Raw genomic sequence first — 15927 nt, forward strand, 5'->3', positions numbered from 1 at the left:
TAATATATATTTTGGTGTTTGTGCCGCGATGAGCGCTTCGATGATATGGTTCCATTTGGTAGAATTGAACGCGTTCTTGATGTCAAGACTCCCCAGTGCGCAGTATTTTCCTTCGTCGTAGGCTTTTCTGGCTAGCTCAAAAACCAGTTTGATAGCATCAACCGCCTTCCGGAAACCAAACTGCCTATTCGATAAATAACCGCCACTATCAATTAATGGATATAGCCGGTTATAGATTAGGAGGGCTTTGTCTATTTTATTCAGAAGACAGATAGCTCTATAGGTTCACCTATCGGCTTACCTGTCTTCGGGATCAATACAAGCTTTTGATCCTTCTTTTAGGCAGTCTGTAAATACTCGTGCAAACATGCTTGGTGCCATTCTCATTGCCAATTTCAGTGCCTTGTTCGGGATTCGATCAATGCCGGGGGCTACAGCAATCCGGACCCTTTTCGCTGCGCCCAAGACTTTGTCTGTGGTTACTGGAGTTATGCCTTCGGTGCTCATTGGTATCATTGGCAAATTTGTTTCCAGATTTTGGGGGAACAATGTCGAAACCATCTCCCACAATAATCGAGGAAACATAATAGGAGGGGACCTTTTGCCTTTTATTGAATAATGGATTTGTACGCTCCTCCCCATGTATCTAAGTCTGCTCATCAGAGAGTCGCTTGAAGCAATAATTTTTACTTTTCGCGATGGCCCACTGCAACTTTTTCGTGCTTGTTTATATTCGAGGTACTGTTGTTCATACTCTGGCATGTTTCTTCGGCGTTGACTTTTGGCCTTCTGGCATTCATGCATTCTGTACGACACTTCGCTATTTCAGCGTTCCACCAGTAGTTAGGGTTACGCTTTCGAGAGTGTGCACGTCTTGGCATGGAAGCGTCACATGTTCGGTATATTGGAACAGCTGCGATGCTTTTTCTGTGGGTGTTCCAGTAAACTCGGTGTTCCACTGCAATACCTCGAGAAATGTATCCTCATCAAGTGCTCTTGATGACCAACCTGTTTCTGGTTTATTCAGGTGAGGATTTATTGTTCTGGATTCCTTATCAATAGTAATATATATCGCCTGGTGGTTGCTATGCGCGTATTCTTCGCTAACATGCTAGTTTAGATCCTTGACCAGCGAATCACTCACAATAGTAAGATCTACAACGGAGCTTAGCTCTCCACGCCTAAAGGTGTTTACCCTTCTGATGTTAGCCAGGGTGTCTGTCTGTCCTTTTTTTTAAGGAGGTGGAAATTTTCAAAAGACTCTCGTCTGGGCACGCTAGAGAGTGGGATTTTTACCCACTAAAACCAAGATGACGAGCGCTGCATCGTCTGAGACGGCCCTGAAGGGAGAACACACCCTTAAGGATGTTCTTCTGTACACCGTATTCAGTTTATGTGTATTGTCTAGCGTTTTTCCTCAAACTGGGACAGCATACAGCATGATAGAACTCACCATACTGGCTCTGAGCAGTCTGCAATTATGCCGCGATCCTCCTACGTTGGGTATCATCCTTGCGAGAGCCACACTCGTGGTGGATGCTCTTTTACAAGTATGCTCTATGTGTTGGTTAAAATTGAGTTTTCCGTCTATCATCACCCCCAAGTATTTGATGGCCGGCTTGGAAGTGATGATACCATTCCCGATTCGAATGCAGACGTAATTTCTTTTACGGTGCTTAGTGACGAGGACCGCTTCCGTCTTTTCCTCCGCGAGTGCCAGTTCAGTACTCTCTAACCAAGCCTTAACAACACTGATTGTTTCGCTTGAGTACAACTCAGCATCCGCGAGATGCTTTGCGACCACAATCAGTGGTATATCATCGGCGTAACCCCACCGTGGCCTCCTCCGGAACCGGAAGGTTAAGTACATCATTATATATTCCACAGTAGAGGGGGCCCAGTACAGAGCTCTGTGGGACACCTGCGGAGACAACGTACTCCTTGGGTCCATCATTGGTATTATACCAGAGTGTCCGCTCTTGCAAGTAGCTATCGATAATAGCGGCGAGGTAGGTGGGAACACCAGTCGTCAGCAGAGACTTTCGTATAAGGTTCCAATTGGCCGAGTTGGATGCATTCCTAACATACAGGGTCACCACCACATAATATTTGCTGGTATAACCCCTTCCGTGAATTGCATTTTCGGCCAAACCAGTAACCATTTTGATGGCATCAATGGTTGATCTGGCTTTACGGAATCCATACTGCCTATCTGAAAGGCCTCCTTGGCTCTCGAAGACTGGGAGTAATCTATTATAAATTACCCGCTCCAACATTTCGGTTCCCCTGGAGGTTTGCCAGGCTTAGGCAACAGCACCAGCTTCTCCCGTTTCCATGGTGCAGGAAAGATGCCCTCCGACATGCACGTTTCGAACATCTCCGTGAACATATCCGGTCTACATTTAACGGCAAGTTTGAGGGCCTTGTTCGGTATGCCGTCAAGACCCGGGGCTTTGCTGTCACCTATTCGCCTGCAGATCTCCAGCAGCTTATCCCTGGTGACTGGTGGAATGGGCGTCACATTCAGGGGCGCTGGAAGGTGTCAGTACCCCCCTCTTGCTGGGGAAATAACGCCTGGATTATTTTCAACCAGGGTCTGTCTGTCTGTCACTGACACGCATGGTTCTCGAACACTGTAGCAACGATTGACACCAAATTTGGTGGAAAGGTGGGAACTGTGAACGCTCTCGCATACAGTGAGTTACTTCCTTTTACGTAGAATTTAAGGAGCGGTCCCCATGCATGCAAAAGGGGGGTGTATATTTTTTCACGAAATATAGTCATGTGGGATATCAAATGAAAGGTCTTGGTGAGTACTTTCCGAAGCTGGTCTTATTTTGGATATCTGTTGGAAAGCTGGGATTTGGAGGGGATCGAAAGTGATCATTTATTTAATGGAACCATTCTCAGAAGCTGCCCTACCGAAAAATCTGAAAAAATTAAGAGGTTTCCACTGTATGATAGCTAGGCTACGAAATACCGTACATACCGATATCTGTTATTATAAAATAAAGTGAATAGTAGTATATTACTATAATCTTCAGTACTTGGCTGCAGAATCCTCCTTACGTTCATCCAAGCATCACCACAGGGAGAGTGCAAGGGGGAGGAGGTGGTTTTAGTGACAGACAGTAAACCGATTTCAATAAAAAGACAATGAGAGACTTTAGTCATTGCTAAATGGGGTTGGTATTCGTTCTGTCTTGGAAAGCATTTGAGATTTTGTAGATTTTCGCTTGATTCCCTCAATGGGTTAAGTATGAAAACTCTTTTCGCTTCCTCATTTTTGTCAACTAATGGTAGAACATGATTTGCTGATTAGTTGGAACACAACAATTGCTGATAATGAAAAATAGGAAAATAAATTGATTTCTATAAAATATGATTGTCCCAAGCAACCACGTTATCATAAAATTACTCAACAACAACAAAAAATTAATTCAGCAATAATGATAACTTCTTTCTTTTTTTCAGACTCTTGGATAATTGAAAATGTCACCAAAGACATCGAAGATATCACTCACCGGAAAAGTCGGCAAATTGACTGCATATCTGTGAACAAGTAAACAACCACGCCACGAGTATCTAGATTGGGGAAGCACGAATAGGCCACCTCGCTAATCATTGGAGCCCACTTCAGTGGAAGTAACGTTCCAGCAGCGGTCGGTAGTGGCATATGCAGAGTAAATTGTGTAAATTCGGGAAGCCGTTACCTACGAGCAAGTGTATTCATTATGACCGCGTATCTCCAGGAAAGATGAACTTTTGGTCGCAATCTGCACGGATAGTGTTCATCGTGGTATCAAGAAGCAGGCATCCAGTCGCTCCAGAATGATATAATTCAGCTCCCAATTAGAGAGACCATGTAAAATCTACGAGATAAGAGCTAGTAGACGACCATTTAGCGAACTGTTTGTTTATGGCACTCTGGGTTCTTCCCATAACCCACAATTACTATTTTTCCGATTAGCTGTCTCTGACGTCACCGGGTTCGCGCTCGGCTATCGACGCGCTCAGATTGATCGGCTCCAATGTGATATTTTTTGTTGTAAATTATTATCAATTATTCGTTATTTCACGAGATTTTTCACTTGACTGTGAGGTTAATGCTGTATTCATGCATTGTTGCGATTAGTAGTCATTACGAGCTGAGTATCGTCGGAGTCACCCTTATGATCCGTGAAAATAGCCCAGAGTTTGGTATTCGACGCAAATTGTCTTGTGATTTCTGAGTGATAACCCAGAGTTAATAGAATCCGAAATTCGCGTGAAAATGGTCGGCGACGCAGTTCGATGGACCTCAAACAAATTCAGTGATAGTAGTTCGACAAAATACTATGCAATGGCAGCCGCAGGCGATATCGGGAAAAGCGGAATAACCAAAAGTAGCTGCCGAAGCACTCGGGAGGATCTTATCAAAGAGAAAGCATCTCCAGGAGGTTTCGCCAAAAACGAGAGCTATGAACAACCAGATCATTCCGACCAGCGAATGGGACGGCATCTGTTTACTAGTTTTAGGATTTTTTTAGTATTAATGTCGCGAATATTGTCTTTTTGCCTGGCGAGTACTAAGAAGTATGGATCAATGGCTTCCTCCACCGTGGCACTAACCAGCCCCCGGGTTGCGTCGATCCGAGGGAGTGCGTATACATCTGCATCCAAACATCGGGAATTTGGATTTTTAGTAGTGTTTTTAGTATATGCGATAAGTAGTGAATTTGTGATGGTTTCCGGTTACGCGACTAGTGATTTTAGTACTAGCACGGATAAAAATAAAACCATCAATGGCGAGAATAGTGTCTACAATGAATTCAGTGATAGTGACTTGAGTGATGGCAGCGGGCTTGGCCATTATACCCCAACATGGGCGGTTCACATACCCAATGGCGACGTCGATGGAAGAGCGGATCAGGTGGCAAGGGATCATGGTTTTATCAATCTGGGAAAGGTAAGATAATCTGTGAATACCCAATAGATCAAATCTGCTCTCTAGGAAGTATTTTCGTTATCAATTATTAAGTGTTCAATTGTTTAGTTTTCTATAACTTTGATTAGGTTGATTAGAGACAAAATGCATTGACGTCTATTGCAAGATTTGTGAACAATTATCAGAGAAAGCCGACAGAAATCAAAATAATGAGCTAATTTCCAGATGATTTTGAGATACGGGTAGATAAAGTGCAATCAACAAGTCGTGCATATTGTTCCATTGCGTACAGTGACAAAAACTTGTTTTTGGGAATATTTTTAGACTGAAGAAAAAGATATGCACCGTCTTTTGAGTCATTCACATTCAGATAACTCTAAGTGAATCATGGACGATTCATCAAAATAGATATTAGCAAACTTATTGTAGCTGTAAATGAAATATTTGAGGCTTTTACAGTGCTGCGAGTTTTAGTGCGTCTAAAAAGGGGGAACCTTTCCTCTTTCTCATGTGTCTCTTCCTTATCGTCTTCCCTTCCGAGGATGGAGTAAGCAAATTCAAATTTACAATGATCTTCTTCTTTTTCTTCAGTCTTTTTCCCATTCATAAGCGAGGTCGGCCCCCGTGGTCGGTTTCGCCATTTGGTTCTACCAAGTGCCTGATCTGGATGCAATTCCTAGGATTTTAAATCCCCATCCAGCGTATCAAGCTGTCGTTGTTTCGGCAGGCCTCTTGCCCGTTTACCGTCGACTTCGAGGTTCAGATCAATCTTGGCAAACGAACTCTTGTTTAGGATTGAATTACGTGACCATACCATCAAAGAGGCTTTTCTCGCAGTTTTTCCACGATCGGTGCAACCCCATGTCGACTGCGTATATCCTCATTTCTGATGTGATCAAAACGGGTCACGCGACTAGTCCAACGTAACATCTTCGTCTCAATTACCGCAAGACGTCGTTCATTGTTCTTTATAGTCGGCCAACACTCAAAACCATAGGGAGCGGCAGGACGGACGACATTGCGGTAAATTTTAGATTTGAGACGTTCGTTGATACGTCGATCATAAAGAACACCAATTGTGGAATGCCACTTCATCCAGGTTGCGTTAATGCGTGAAACAATTTCATAACGCAGTTCTCCATTGGCTGATAGCATTGACCCGAGATATTTAAATCGCTCAGTTCTGGGCAGATCACTGCCGTTCACAGTGATAGTGCTTGTTTGATGGGGATCATCATCGTCAACGGCATAACAACCAGTATCCGGTCTGGGCTTGCCTTAATAAGGAACTCCAGACACCTCGAGTTTGCGCCGAGGTCCACCAATTCGATATCCCGAAAAGCTGTCTGGCGTCCTGACCTACGCCATCGCTTCATCTCAGGCAGGGTCTGCCTTGTCTTCTTTTTCTACCATAGATATTGCCCTTATAGACTTTCTGAGCTGGATCATCCTCATCCATACGGATTAAGTGAACCGCCCACCGCAACCTGTTGAGCCGGATTTAATCCACTACCAGACGGTCGTGGTATCGCTCACAGGTTTCGTAGCTATGTAGACTACGGAATCGTCCATTCTCATGTAGGGGGCCAAAGATTCTTCGGCCAAGAGTTCGCAGTTTTTTTTGCTAAGAACCCATGTCTCCGAGGAATACATAAGGACTGGCAAGATTATAGTCTTGTACAGTAAGGGCCTTGACCCTATGGTGAGACGTTTCGTGCGAAACAATTTTTGTAAGCTGAAATAGGCTCTGTTGGCTGCCAACAACCGTGCACGAATTTCATCGTCATAGCTGTTATCGGTTGTGACGTCGGTACCATATATTTTCCCTTGCCTTCATTGATGTGCATCCCAAGATCTCGCCCCGATTGCCGCCTGCTCGATCTGGATGAAGGCAGTTTGTACGTCTCGGGTGGTTCTTCCCATGATGTCGATATCGTCAGCATAGGCCAGTAGTTGGGTGGACTTAAAGACCATCGTACCCCTTGCATTTACCTCAGCACCACGGATCACTTTCTCGAGGGGCAGGTTAAAGAGGGCGCATGATAGAGCGTCCCTTTGTCGTAGACCGTTGTTGATGTCGAATGGTCTCGAGTGATCCCGCGGCTTTTATTTGGCCTCGCACATTGGTCAGGGTCAGTCTAGTCAGTCTTATCAATTTCGTTGGGATACGGGATTCTCTCATGGCCGCGTACAGTTTTACCCTAGTTATGCTGTCATTGACGGCTCGAAGTCGATGAAAAGTTGGTAGAACTGATGTCCATATTCCAATAGTTTGTTCATCACTTGCCGTAGAGGGAAATCTGATCTGTTGCTGATTTGTCCGGAGTGAAGCTTCTTTGGTATGGGCCAATGATGTTGTGGGCGTATGGGGCTATCCGGCCTAGCAAGACAGAGGAGAATATCTTATAGATGGTACTCAGCAATGCCTCGTTGCGCGTTCTTTGAGAATGAAACATTGCTCGATATGCGGCATTCTTCCGTTCCGTTGCTAGCTTACATTCATCGACAAACCAGCCGCTCCGACTTTTCTTGCGGCTGGGGCAAGTATCTTTATGGCCGTATCAATGATAACGTTCTTCAGGTGGTTGTGAAGATCATTTGTTAATGCTTCATCTCCAGGATCTCTGTTGACTGCGGTTATTGCGGCATCCGTTTCGCCCTTATAGGTGTTGCGGAGGGTTGTGTTATGAATGGCTTCAGTATTCACTCTCACCTGGTTGTCAGAGGATTGTAGGTGCTGTCGTAATTCCAGCTCGGAGCACTACAACGAGGTAGTAGTCCGAGTCAATATTGACCCCCTATATGTTCTGACATTCATCAAGTCTGAGAGGTTGCGACGATCAATCAGCACGTGGTCAATTTGGTTGAAAGTTTTTCTGTCTGGAGAGGCCCATGTCTGTATTTGTGGACCGCCTTCCGTGCAAACCAGGTACTTCCAATAACCATTTCGTACGATACTGCTAACTTAATGGTCCGCAGTCCGTTATCATTGGTATCCCTACGTAAGCTATGGGAGCCAACGTATCGCCTGAATACAAGTTCCGTCCCTAGTTGACTGGTGAAATCTCCAAGTATGATTTTGATATCATACTTGAGACAGGCTTCGAGGGTCCACTCAACTGCCTCGTAGAAGGTATCCTTCTCCCAAGTATGATATAAAAATCATACTTGGGACAGGCTTCGAGGGTCCGCTGTAGGGGCGTGAACGTTTATGAGGCTTATATTTCTAAATTTGTCTCGCAAACGCAGAGTGCATGGCCTTTCGCTTATATTTTCAAAGCCGATAACAGCAGGTTTCATTTTTTCGCTGACTAAGAAACCATATGCTCGGAGCCCGTCAGCTCTACCCAACTCCCAACCTGGAGGACCAGTCGGTATATTTTGTCCCGTTTTTAGGCGCGGGAGACACGCCTTCATCCTTCTCCGTCTGCAGTTTTTCATGAAGATAGAACTCGCAGCGATCACCACGTGGAGGTGGAGATAGGGTTTGGCAGTAGAGTTATTGGTGTTGTTTCAGCATGCGTTTTCCAGGTTTTATGCTCCATCGTGGGTACCAATCCTCATTTCGCTCTGGGACCTATACTACCCTTTGACCGGGGGATCAGTCGACAAAAACTCAATTTTATTCAGATTCAATCTGAGAATGTATTATATGAGGCGATCATTCCATTTTTGGACAAGTTGTTCGAGATCATTTTTGCTATCAGATGCTAGGAAAACATCATCTACATAAAACAGTGTATAGGGCGCTGGACGCTGGATGTCTCGTGTGACAGTCTCCATAACAAGAACAAAGAGGAGTGGTGAGAAGGCGCCTTCTTGATGAATACCAACAGAGACACGAAGCGGTTTTGATTCACCCGCCATACATCGAACTTTACTTTTCGGATCGTGGTAGAGCAACTGAACCTAGTGCACGAATTCTCCTGGCAGTAAGTGTTGCCGAAAAGCATACCAGATGAGTTTGTGTGGCACACGGTCAACCGCTTTCTCTAAATCCAGAAATGCAATATAAAGAGGGCTATACTTCACGGTGTTTCTTCATGACTAACCGCCCAGCGTGTGTTACGTCAGTAGTTCCACAGTTCTTGACAAATCCGGCTTAAATCACGGTTATTTTAACGATTTCGCGAATACGGTTGTCAATAATGCGTTGAAAAATCTTCATGATATGGGAAAGTAACCGGATGGGACGGTAGTTTGAATTGTCTGCTGGACTACTTTTCTTCTTCTATATTGGAACTGTAATATTTTCTTGCCAGTCAGATGGTGTTCTACCTTTCTGAATAACCCGATTAAAGAATTAAGCTACCGTGTTGGTTCGCAGTTCTTCGCTTTCCGGAGTTCAGATGCGATGTTGTCAGGTCCTGTTACATTCCCCGATTGCATTCGTTTTATTGTTTCCTCGACTTCAGTTGCGCTGACATGAAGGCCCAGTGGGTTTAACGTGAGTACCTGCCGTGTAGGCATAATCCCACGGTCCTTTTTGGACACGGATTGGTTTGGAGACCGCAATCAGAGCCTCGCCATGATTGATACAGCGGTACTGGTTTACACTGAGTGCACACTCAGGACTCATACCAGTGGGTGCGAGGTCTATGTTACACTTTTGCCGTAACTAAGGGGTACGGCACCCGAATTGTACAGCGCAACTTCACGCTTGAGCCCCAAGGAGCTTTGCCCGCGCTGTAGGCATAACTACAACCACCGTGAACTCCCACAAGGGGGCCAACCACAAATAACCAGACCGAGAGCACATCCTCCAGGAATTTTCCTGGAGCATATGCTCTCAGACCCCCTACAGTATACTGTAGTGTACCGTCACGGTCTTGAATGAAGTGCTCTAACACACTTCAAGGTCCTGATCCAATATGGATTGTTATATACGCCCATTATACTGCGTCGAGGAACTCCCTCGAAAGGCAGCACGAGCGAATTCATTAATGCATTGAAGTGTATCACTGTTAGCAAGACACTGGCTAAAATCATAGATGCCGTTCACCATTTAAACGCCCATATCATCTAGATTACGGATGTCACGCTGCGTTGAACAGATCCAAAGGACGTGAAACCAGTCCTCTGAGTCTGCCCCATACAGAACACAACTCTGACTGATGACACGGTTCCGCGAGAAGAGATACTCATTCAAGCTACTATCCCCCGTCAGGAGGAAGCCCATTTCAAGCCCGAAGCCCATGACGAAACTTACTCTGGCACACACATTTCTGACGTCGTAACTCGACCTTCCCCACATTAATTCCATCTAAGCTGCCACTTAGCTGTTACACTATCATCTAACACCCTTTTGGTCGCAAGCAGTCCTAGACCCATTTACTAAGTCTGTTTGCAGCAATGGTACGCCCCTCCTGATCCTATGGGCCATGACACGGCGGACTACCTCCAGACGAAGAGGAGGAACACCCAACAAGACTTGTGTGGCTTTGGTCGAGACTGTACGACATACAGGAAGACACGCTAACAACGTTTCAGTTTGCTGCCCTGTGCCGTCATCACAAAATCATACAACATAGAGGACCCGTACGTAGAAAATGAACTTACTCCCTCTCTTGTAGTCCACGGACTCCTCTTGAGTGCGAATTATATTGAAGTGAAATCCGTCGTAAGTTCAGACTTAAATCAGTCCAAAGTGATTTTTTTGTTGAGGATGCTGGGAGTCTTGAGTCCGCATCCACTTGATGACTTGATAACGGACCGGACCACTTGAGAAGCAACTTACTCACTCTCTTGTAGTACAGGAACTTCTTTTTTCTGGGTTTCGGTCATATTGCCCCCAGGGCAGCACCGTCTGTTCGGTTGCCTCTGCCTTGGACGAAAACGTCAGTTAACTTTTTTTAACTTTAAGATTGTTTAGTGACTAGGTTTCCGATTTTCAAAACTAAAACAAACAACAAAGAAGTTAAGAGCTCTGGTAGAAATACTAACATTTGGCAGGGTCTATCATATATAAGCGGGACTGATTCTTTTTAAGATTCCGAGAGGTTTTATACCTGGAAGGAATTGATGTTCAGGTCGCCAGCGTCTTTATTGAAAAGACTGTAATTCTCTCGAACCTCTTAATATCGAAAGAAACCATGAGCGATAAAGAAGTGCAGCTGTCCGTGGAGCAAAGGATTATTATTAGGTTTTTGGCCAGGGAATTTTAAACCGATTGCTCGGACAGTTACGATAAAATTCCCTTTCGAGGATTCGGGTGTTTGCGTGGCATAAAAAGGAAGGCGTGAAGAAGTCAAGAATCTGAGCCACGATTGCCGCCCAAGGACGAGTGTTATCGCGGCGATCCACTAGTCCATAGAGCAGAATATCCCAATTCGAAATCGTTGAGGAAGTCCACATAAGCTATGAAAGTGTCCAAAAACTCGTGACAGATTACTTGGAATTTCGAAAAGTCTCTGCTAGGTGGGTGCTGCGTCTCCCATTGCGGCATCGATTAGAAGTTTCTCAGAGCCTGTTTGGACGATTCCAGCCTAAGGGGGACGCGCTTTTGGATTGAGTCGTCACCTGTGACGAAACTTAGGTGCACCATTATACACCCAAGTCGAAACAGGGCAGTATAGAGTCGATGAAGAGTGGCGAGAAGACGCCAGCGAATACCAAAGCGAGATTGTCAGCCGGTAAGGTATTGGCAACTGTTTTTTTTATTAGAAAGGTGTTATTCATCTCAATTTGCATAATGATCGACCCATTATTAAGGCACAGTATTACTGCGAAATGCTGGATGCCGCCAAAATCGGCACTTCGGCGAAAAAGGATGGGAAAATCCGTCAGCATAGTTCTTCCTCATGACAATGCAAGGTGTCACGTCCGTGCTTGTCTACTAGCGATTTCCATCTTTTTGGGCCATTAAAATAAGCGCTTGGAGGTAAGCGGTTTGATGTTCGTGCGCTAGTGGCTTCAAAAACGTCCAAAGAAATTTTATGAAGATGGGATTCAAAAACTCCCAATTCGATGAATAATTTTTTAAAAATCATATATTTCGTCCTGCCTTTATTAATGTGCAGCCCATTATGTTGAGCTGCTTGCTTGATCTGGTTGTTGTTCCCATAATCATAACCTGACCTCTAAGGCCACGCCTTACCATACATCTGAGCCAGGAGAACCTTGGATCGAGGATCGTCACTTTAGATCGTGGCACCTTTATTTTGGGTTTCATTTCATCCCCGATTTAGCTCGCGAATTGCTCATTCGTTGGGAGTCGTTCGAAGTCGCGTTTTGGTTGTATTTTTCAGGTGTTAGTGTGGACCCGCGCATTGGTTAAAAGGACACACGACCAAAGGACATCCCCCAAGGTTAAACGCCTCCGCAGACTCTATATGAGGGTCCTTACCGTGTCATCGCTCATAATTATCGTTGCTCTAGGATATTATCTATTCGAATTTAATGCGAAGGAAGAACAGTCGGTGGAGGTGCATACTTTTCAGCTCCTACGGAGTTTCTTACCTTTCTCCAGTACAGCTGTATTTGGCTCAGAAATAAATAGACGCTGTAATTCCTGTCAACCCTAATTTGTTTTGCCTCCTGTTAACAGCGAATATATGTGTATATTGGGGACTGTTTAAAGTCAATGCCATAGGAAAACATACAGTTTGGGTTTGAGTCTGTTTCCACGCATATCTGTAGAAATCCTGAAAATGGAATTCTTTCGCTTCACTTACTCGGAAACGTATATCCAATTTTCGATCCTAGAAAGCAGATATGCTCTTTGCTGCATTGCCGATATCACTCACCTGTAATTTTCCATCCTGAAAATTATTCATCCATAATGTTATCAGACGGAAATTAATCCAATGCTCTACCCCCGTCCTCATTGGTTATAAGTTTTAATAATGACAGGATACCTATCTTTTCATGCCCCAGAATTTTTAATGCAGTTTCAAATTATGTACCACTTGCAATCCAACTTTTTTCCCAATTAAATTTTAAAAGCATTTTCTGCACCTCAGAGAAGTGTCTCCCATTATACTTTCACTAGTTTGTGTCCATGCACGTCACCAATTTGCAGGAAAACCATTTCCCGGAAGTATTACTGCAGGGAACTGCCGCTGTGTACACACGGAACTGGATGCAGTGGAGTTGGGGGGAACCAGCATACATCGATCAGTGTCCACTCCTTGTTCAAGGTGCCTCCCATTCGTTCCTCATTATATGCTTTCCTGATGTAATGGACAGGGGCTGACAAGTATCAACAGGGACAAGGTAGCAAAGCGGAGAGGGTAGATTGGGAATATTGAAAAGCTTCTTGGTTGGCTTCCAAATGGAAATTTCAATAGCTTTTCTAGTCTAATAAGGAACATAACATAGGAAATGCTTATCGGTGGTGGGGCTGAAGTATGTCAAGTTAAAAAGTGTACATTGTGTGCTTGACTACATCTTTTGTATGAAAAGTGGAAACGTTTTTCCATTTAAAAGTCAATATCCACCCAAAGCATGTTCAATTTTTACCTGAGTGAGCTGGATTGAAATTTCAGTGGAAAGATTGGATGCTAGACTCTAAAAAATGACGTTGAAGGGACCACTTTTAATTAGATTCTGAAAAAATTAGCCCTGACATCACTTTCTTTTGTATACACTTAGAAAGTCAGAGGCAACGGTGGTTCACTCTTTCTTTTTGATATATAGTAGCGCATAAAGTGGTTACTTTGGAAAGTTTTAGCGAACTGCAATCACCCTTTCTGGACCCCAATTTGTTTTTCCGTTTCCAGGACCATTGACAAACGATCATCATCATCATCAACGACGCAACAACCGGTATCCGCTCTAGGCCTGGCTTAATAACGAACTCCAGATATCCCGGTTTTGCGGCGAGCTCCATAAATTCGATATCCCTAAAAGTTGCCTGATGCCTTGACCTACGCCATCGCTCCATCTTAAGCAGGGGCTTCCTCGTCTTCTTTTTTTACCATATTGCCCTTATAGATTTTTCGAGCTGGATCATCCTCATCCATACGGATTAAGTGACCCGCCCATCGTAACCCTCGCATTTACCTCAGCATCACGGATCACTTTCTCCAGGGATAGGTTTAAGAGGATGCATGATAGGGCATCCCCTTGTCTTAGACCGTTGTTGATGTCAAACGGTCTTGAAAGTGATTTATCTGGCCTCGCACATTGATCAGGGTCAGCCTAGTCAGTCTTATCAATTTCGTCGGGATACCGAATTCTCTCATGGTCTTGTATCCGATCCTTCAACTTAATTGGGATCAATCCACAATCTGCCTTACAAACAGCTGCATGCAAGGGACTCGTCTGCTCTTTATTGTAAAAATAAGCGCCTAGTAAGTCGACTCGGCGGTGATGTTGTGCCACAACATCGGCAGAATTTGGAAGATGTATTCAGAATCTGATTATAGTAATCCGTATGCGCCACTGGATGTTATCCAGATGGCTCTTCGTCCACGATCATATTCCGAATCCATATGCCAGAGAAGGGGTTCAATATAAATATATGTAAATACGTTCAGTGCGTTTATTTTATTCTGCCCCGAGAGAGCACCAGTTTCCTACGTTTCAGGAATGCGGCCTTCAGATGCATCCTTCACATCACCAACTCGATCATGTGTTCCGTGCAGCATTCCTAGGTATTTGTAGAAGTCTGTCTCGATTATAGCTTATATGTTGAGGTCACTAATGTCATATTCGGCCTGCGGCTCGCGACTGGTTTGGAGTCGATACTTGTTTAAACCAACATTCGCAACAGACTCTTAAGGTAGTCATCAGTACAAGCATACAACTTGATGTCATGTAAGTACAAAACTACTCCCTCTGGCATCAATAGATGGCTATTAAATGGGGTTCATGCTATACAAAATCAAATGGGGCTCAATGAATCCTTCTGAATGATGCCTCTTTATATGCGGATGTGCTCGGTGGTATTGGTACCCTCAGATGAATGCATTGACAAGGTGGTATGCCAAGCTTCCATGACTGTCGCCAAAAACATTAATAGTTTGCGATCAATGCGATACATATGATATGCTGGATGATGATTTAGAAGGCTGGCGACTGCATCCAAATCAAGCCTCTGCAAAGTAAAATAGCGCAACCGATCACGATCAGCCGACTCCAATTCTAAACGGAACAAAGACTGAAGAAGAAGAAGAAGAATGCGATACATGTGCGGGACATTGATTAGGCAGGAGTACGGGACCCTAGCCTTAGCGTAACCGATGTAAGAATCAAAGAGGTTTTTTCACCTAGTTACCTGTCACTCTTCGCATGATGATGAGCAGTTGTTATATTTTCACATCACAGGGTTTTGTAGCGCTAAGCAAGAATTCAGATTCGGCAAGCTGTAATCCTTCTCCATATTTTCTAGAGCAAACTCAGCCTGTCATGCATCCTCGAATAGCGGAAATCGGTCATAGTGCGTCAATCATACCTAACCGCCATCGCTATCGGTTTGCTGAAATGTGTTTCAGCTCCCTCCAGATGTTTCCTAGAAGCACGCGTCAAGTGTTTCTAGGATAGCCCACTCTTGAGTAGTGGATTCCTTTGCGTCACAGTAGCACTGGAGTTGCTGCCTTTACATAAAGTACGACATATTCTCTGCCATCCGTTTTTTTATTAACTCGTTTGTGGGTATCTGGCCTGTGACCTATTCACTGCCATATCCATCTTTTAATTAACTCATTCGCCGGTATCTGGCCCCCACGCAACGCCTCCAATTGCTCCATCGTTTATTACGTCATCAAAGTTTAGTATGTCCCCAAAAACTTAATTTGCACTCGACATAAGAACGCTTTTGATGGTGACCTAGGTAGGGTAGGTATCAGTGGCCGCTCCGAGGAGCCCAATTAGCGCTGTAGTCTGCCGTTTTGATGCCACAAACTCCTAAAACCGTGACTGCTGTTATAAGAGCGGAGAGGCAGAGTCTAGCCGATGGTGGCCTAATATTCATGAAGATTTCCTGGCTCATTTATATCCTCAAGTTAACTCCTCTCTTGTTGCAGACAACCAGAAGACAACTCCTTAGAGGTACACTC

At 44.4% G+C, this 15927-nt stretch overlaps 1 protein-coding gene across 2 annotated transcripts in view; it reads left to right on the top strand.

The window, feature by feature from the left end:
• LOC119658931 (furin-like protease 1) overlaps positions 1-15927 on the top strand; it is a 712092-nt gene that overhangs the window by 378525 nt on the left and 317640 nt on the right. For both annotated transcript variants that reach the window (XM_038066764.1, XM_038066765.1), the window contains exon 4: positions 3475-4948. In XM_038066764.1, the coding sequence (XP_037922692.1) occupies positions 4274-4948 (675 nt within the window). In that variant the 5' untranslated portion in view covers positions 3475-4273. The remainder of the gene's footprint in view (positions 1-3474; positions 4949-15927) is intronic.

Source organism: Hermetia illucens, chromosome 6 (genome assembly GCF_905115235.1).
Source record: "Hermetia illucens chromosome 6, iHerIll2.2.curated.20191125, whole genome shotgun sequence".
NCBI lineage: Eukaryota > Metazoa > Arthropoda > Insecta > Diptera > Stratiomyidae > Hermetia > Hermetia illucens.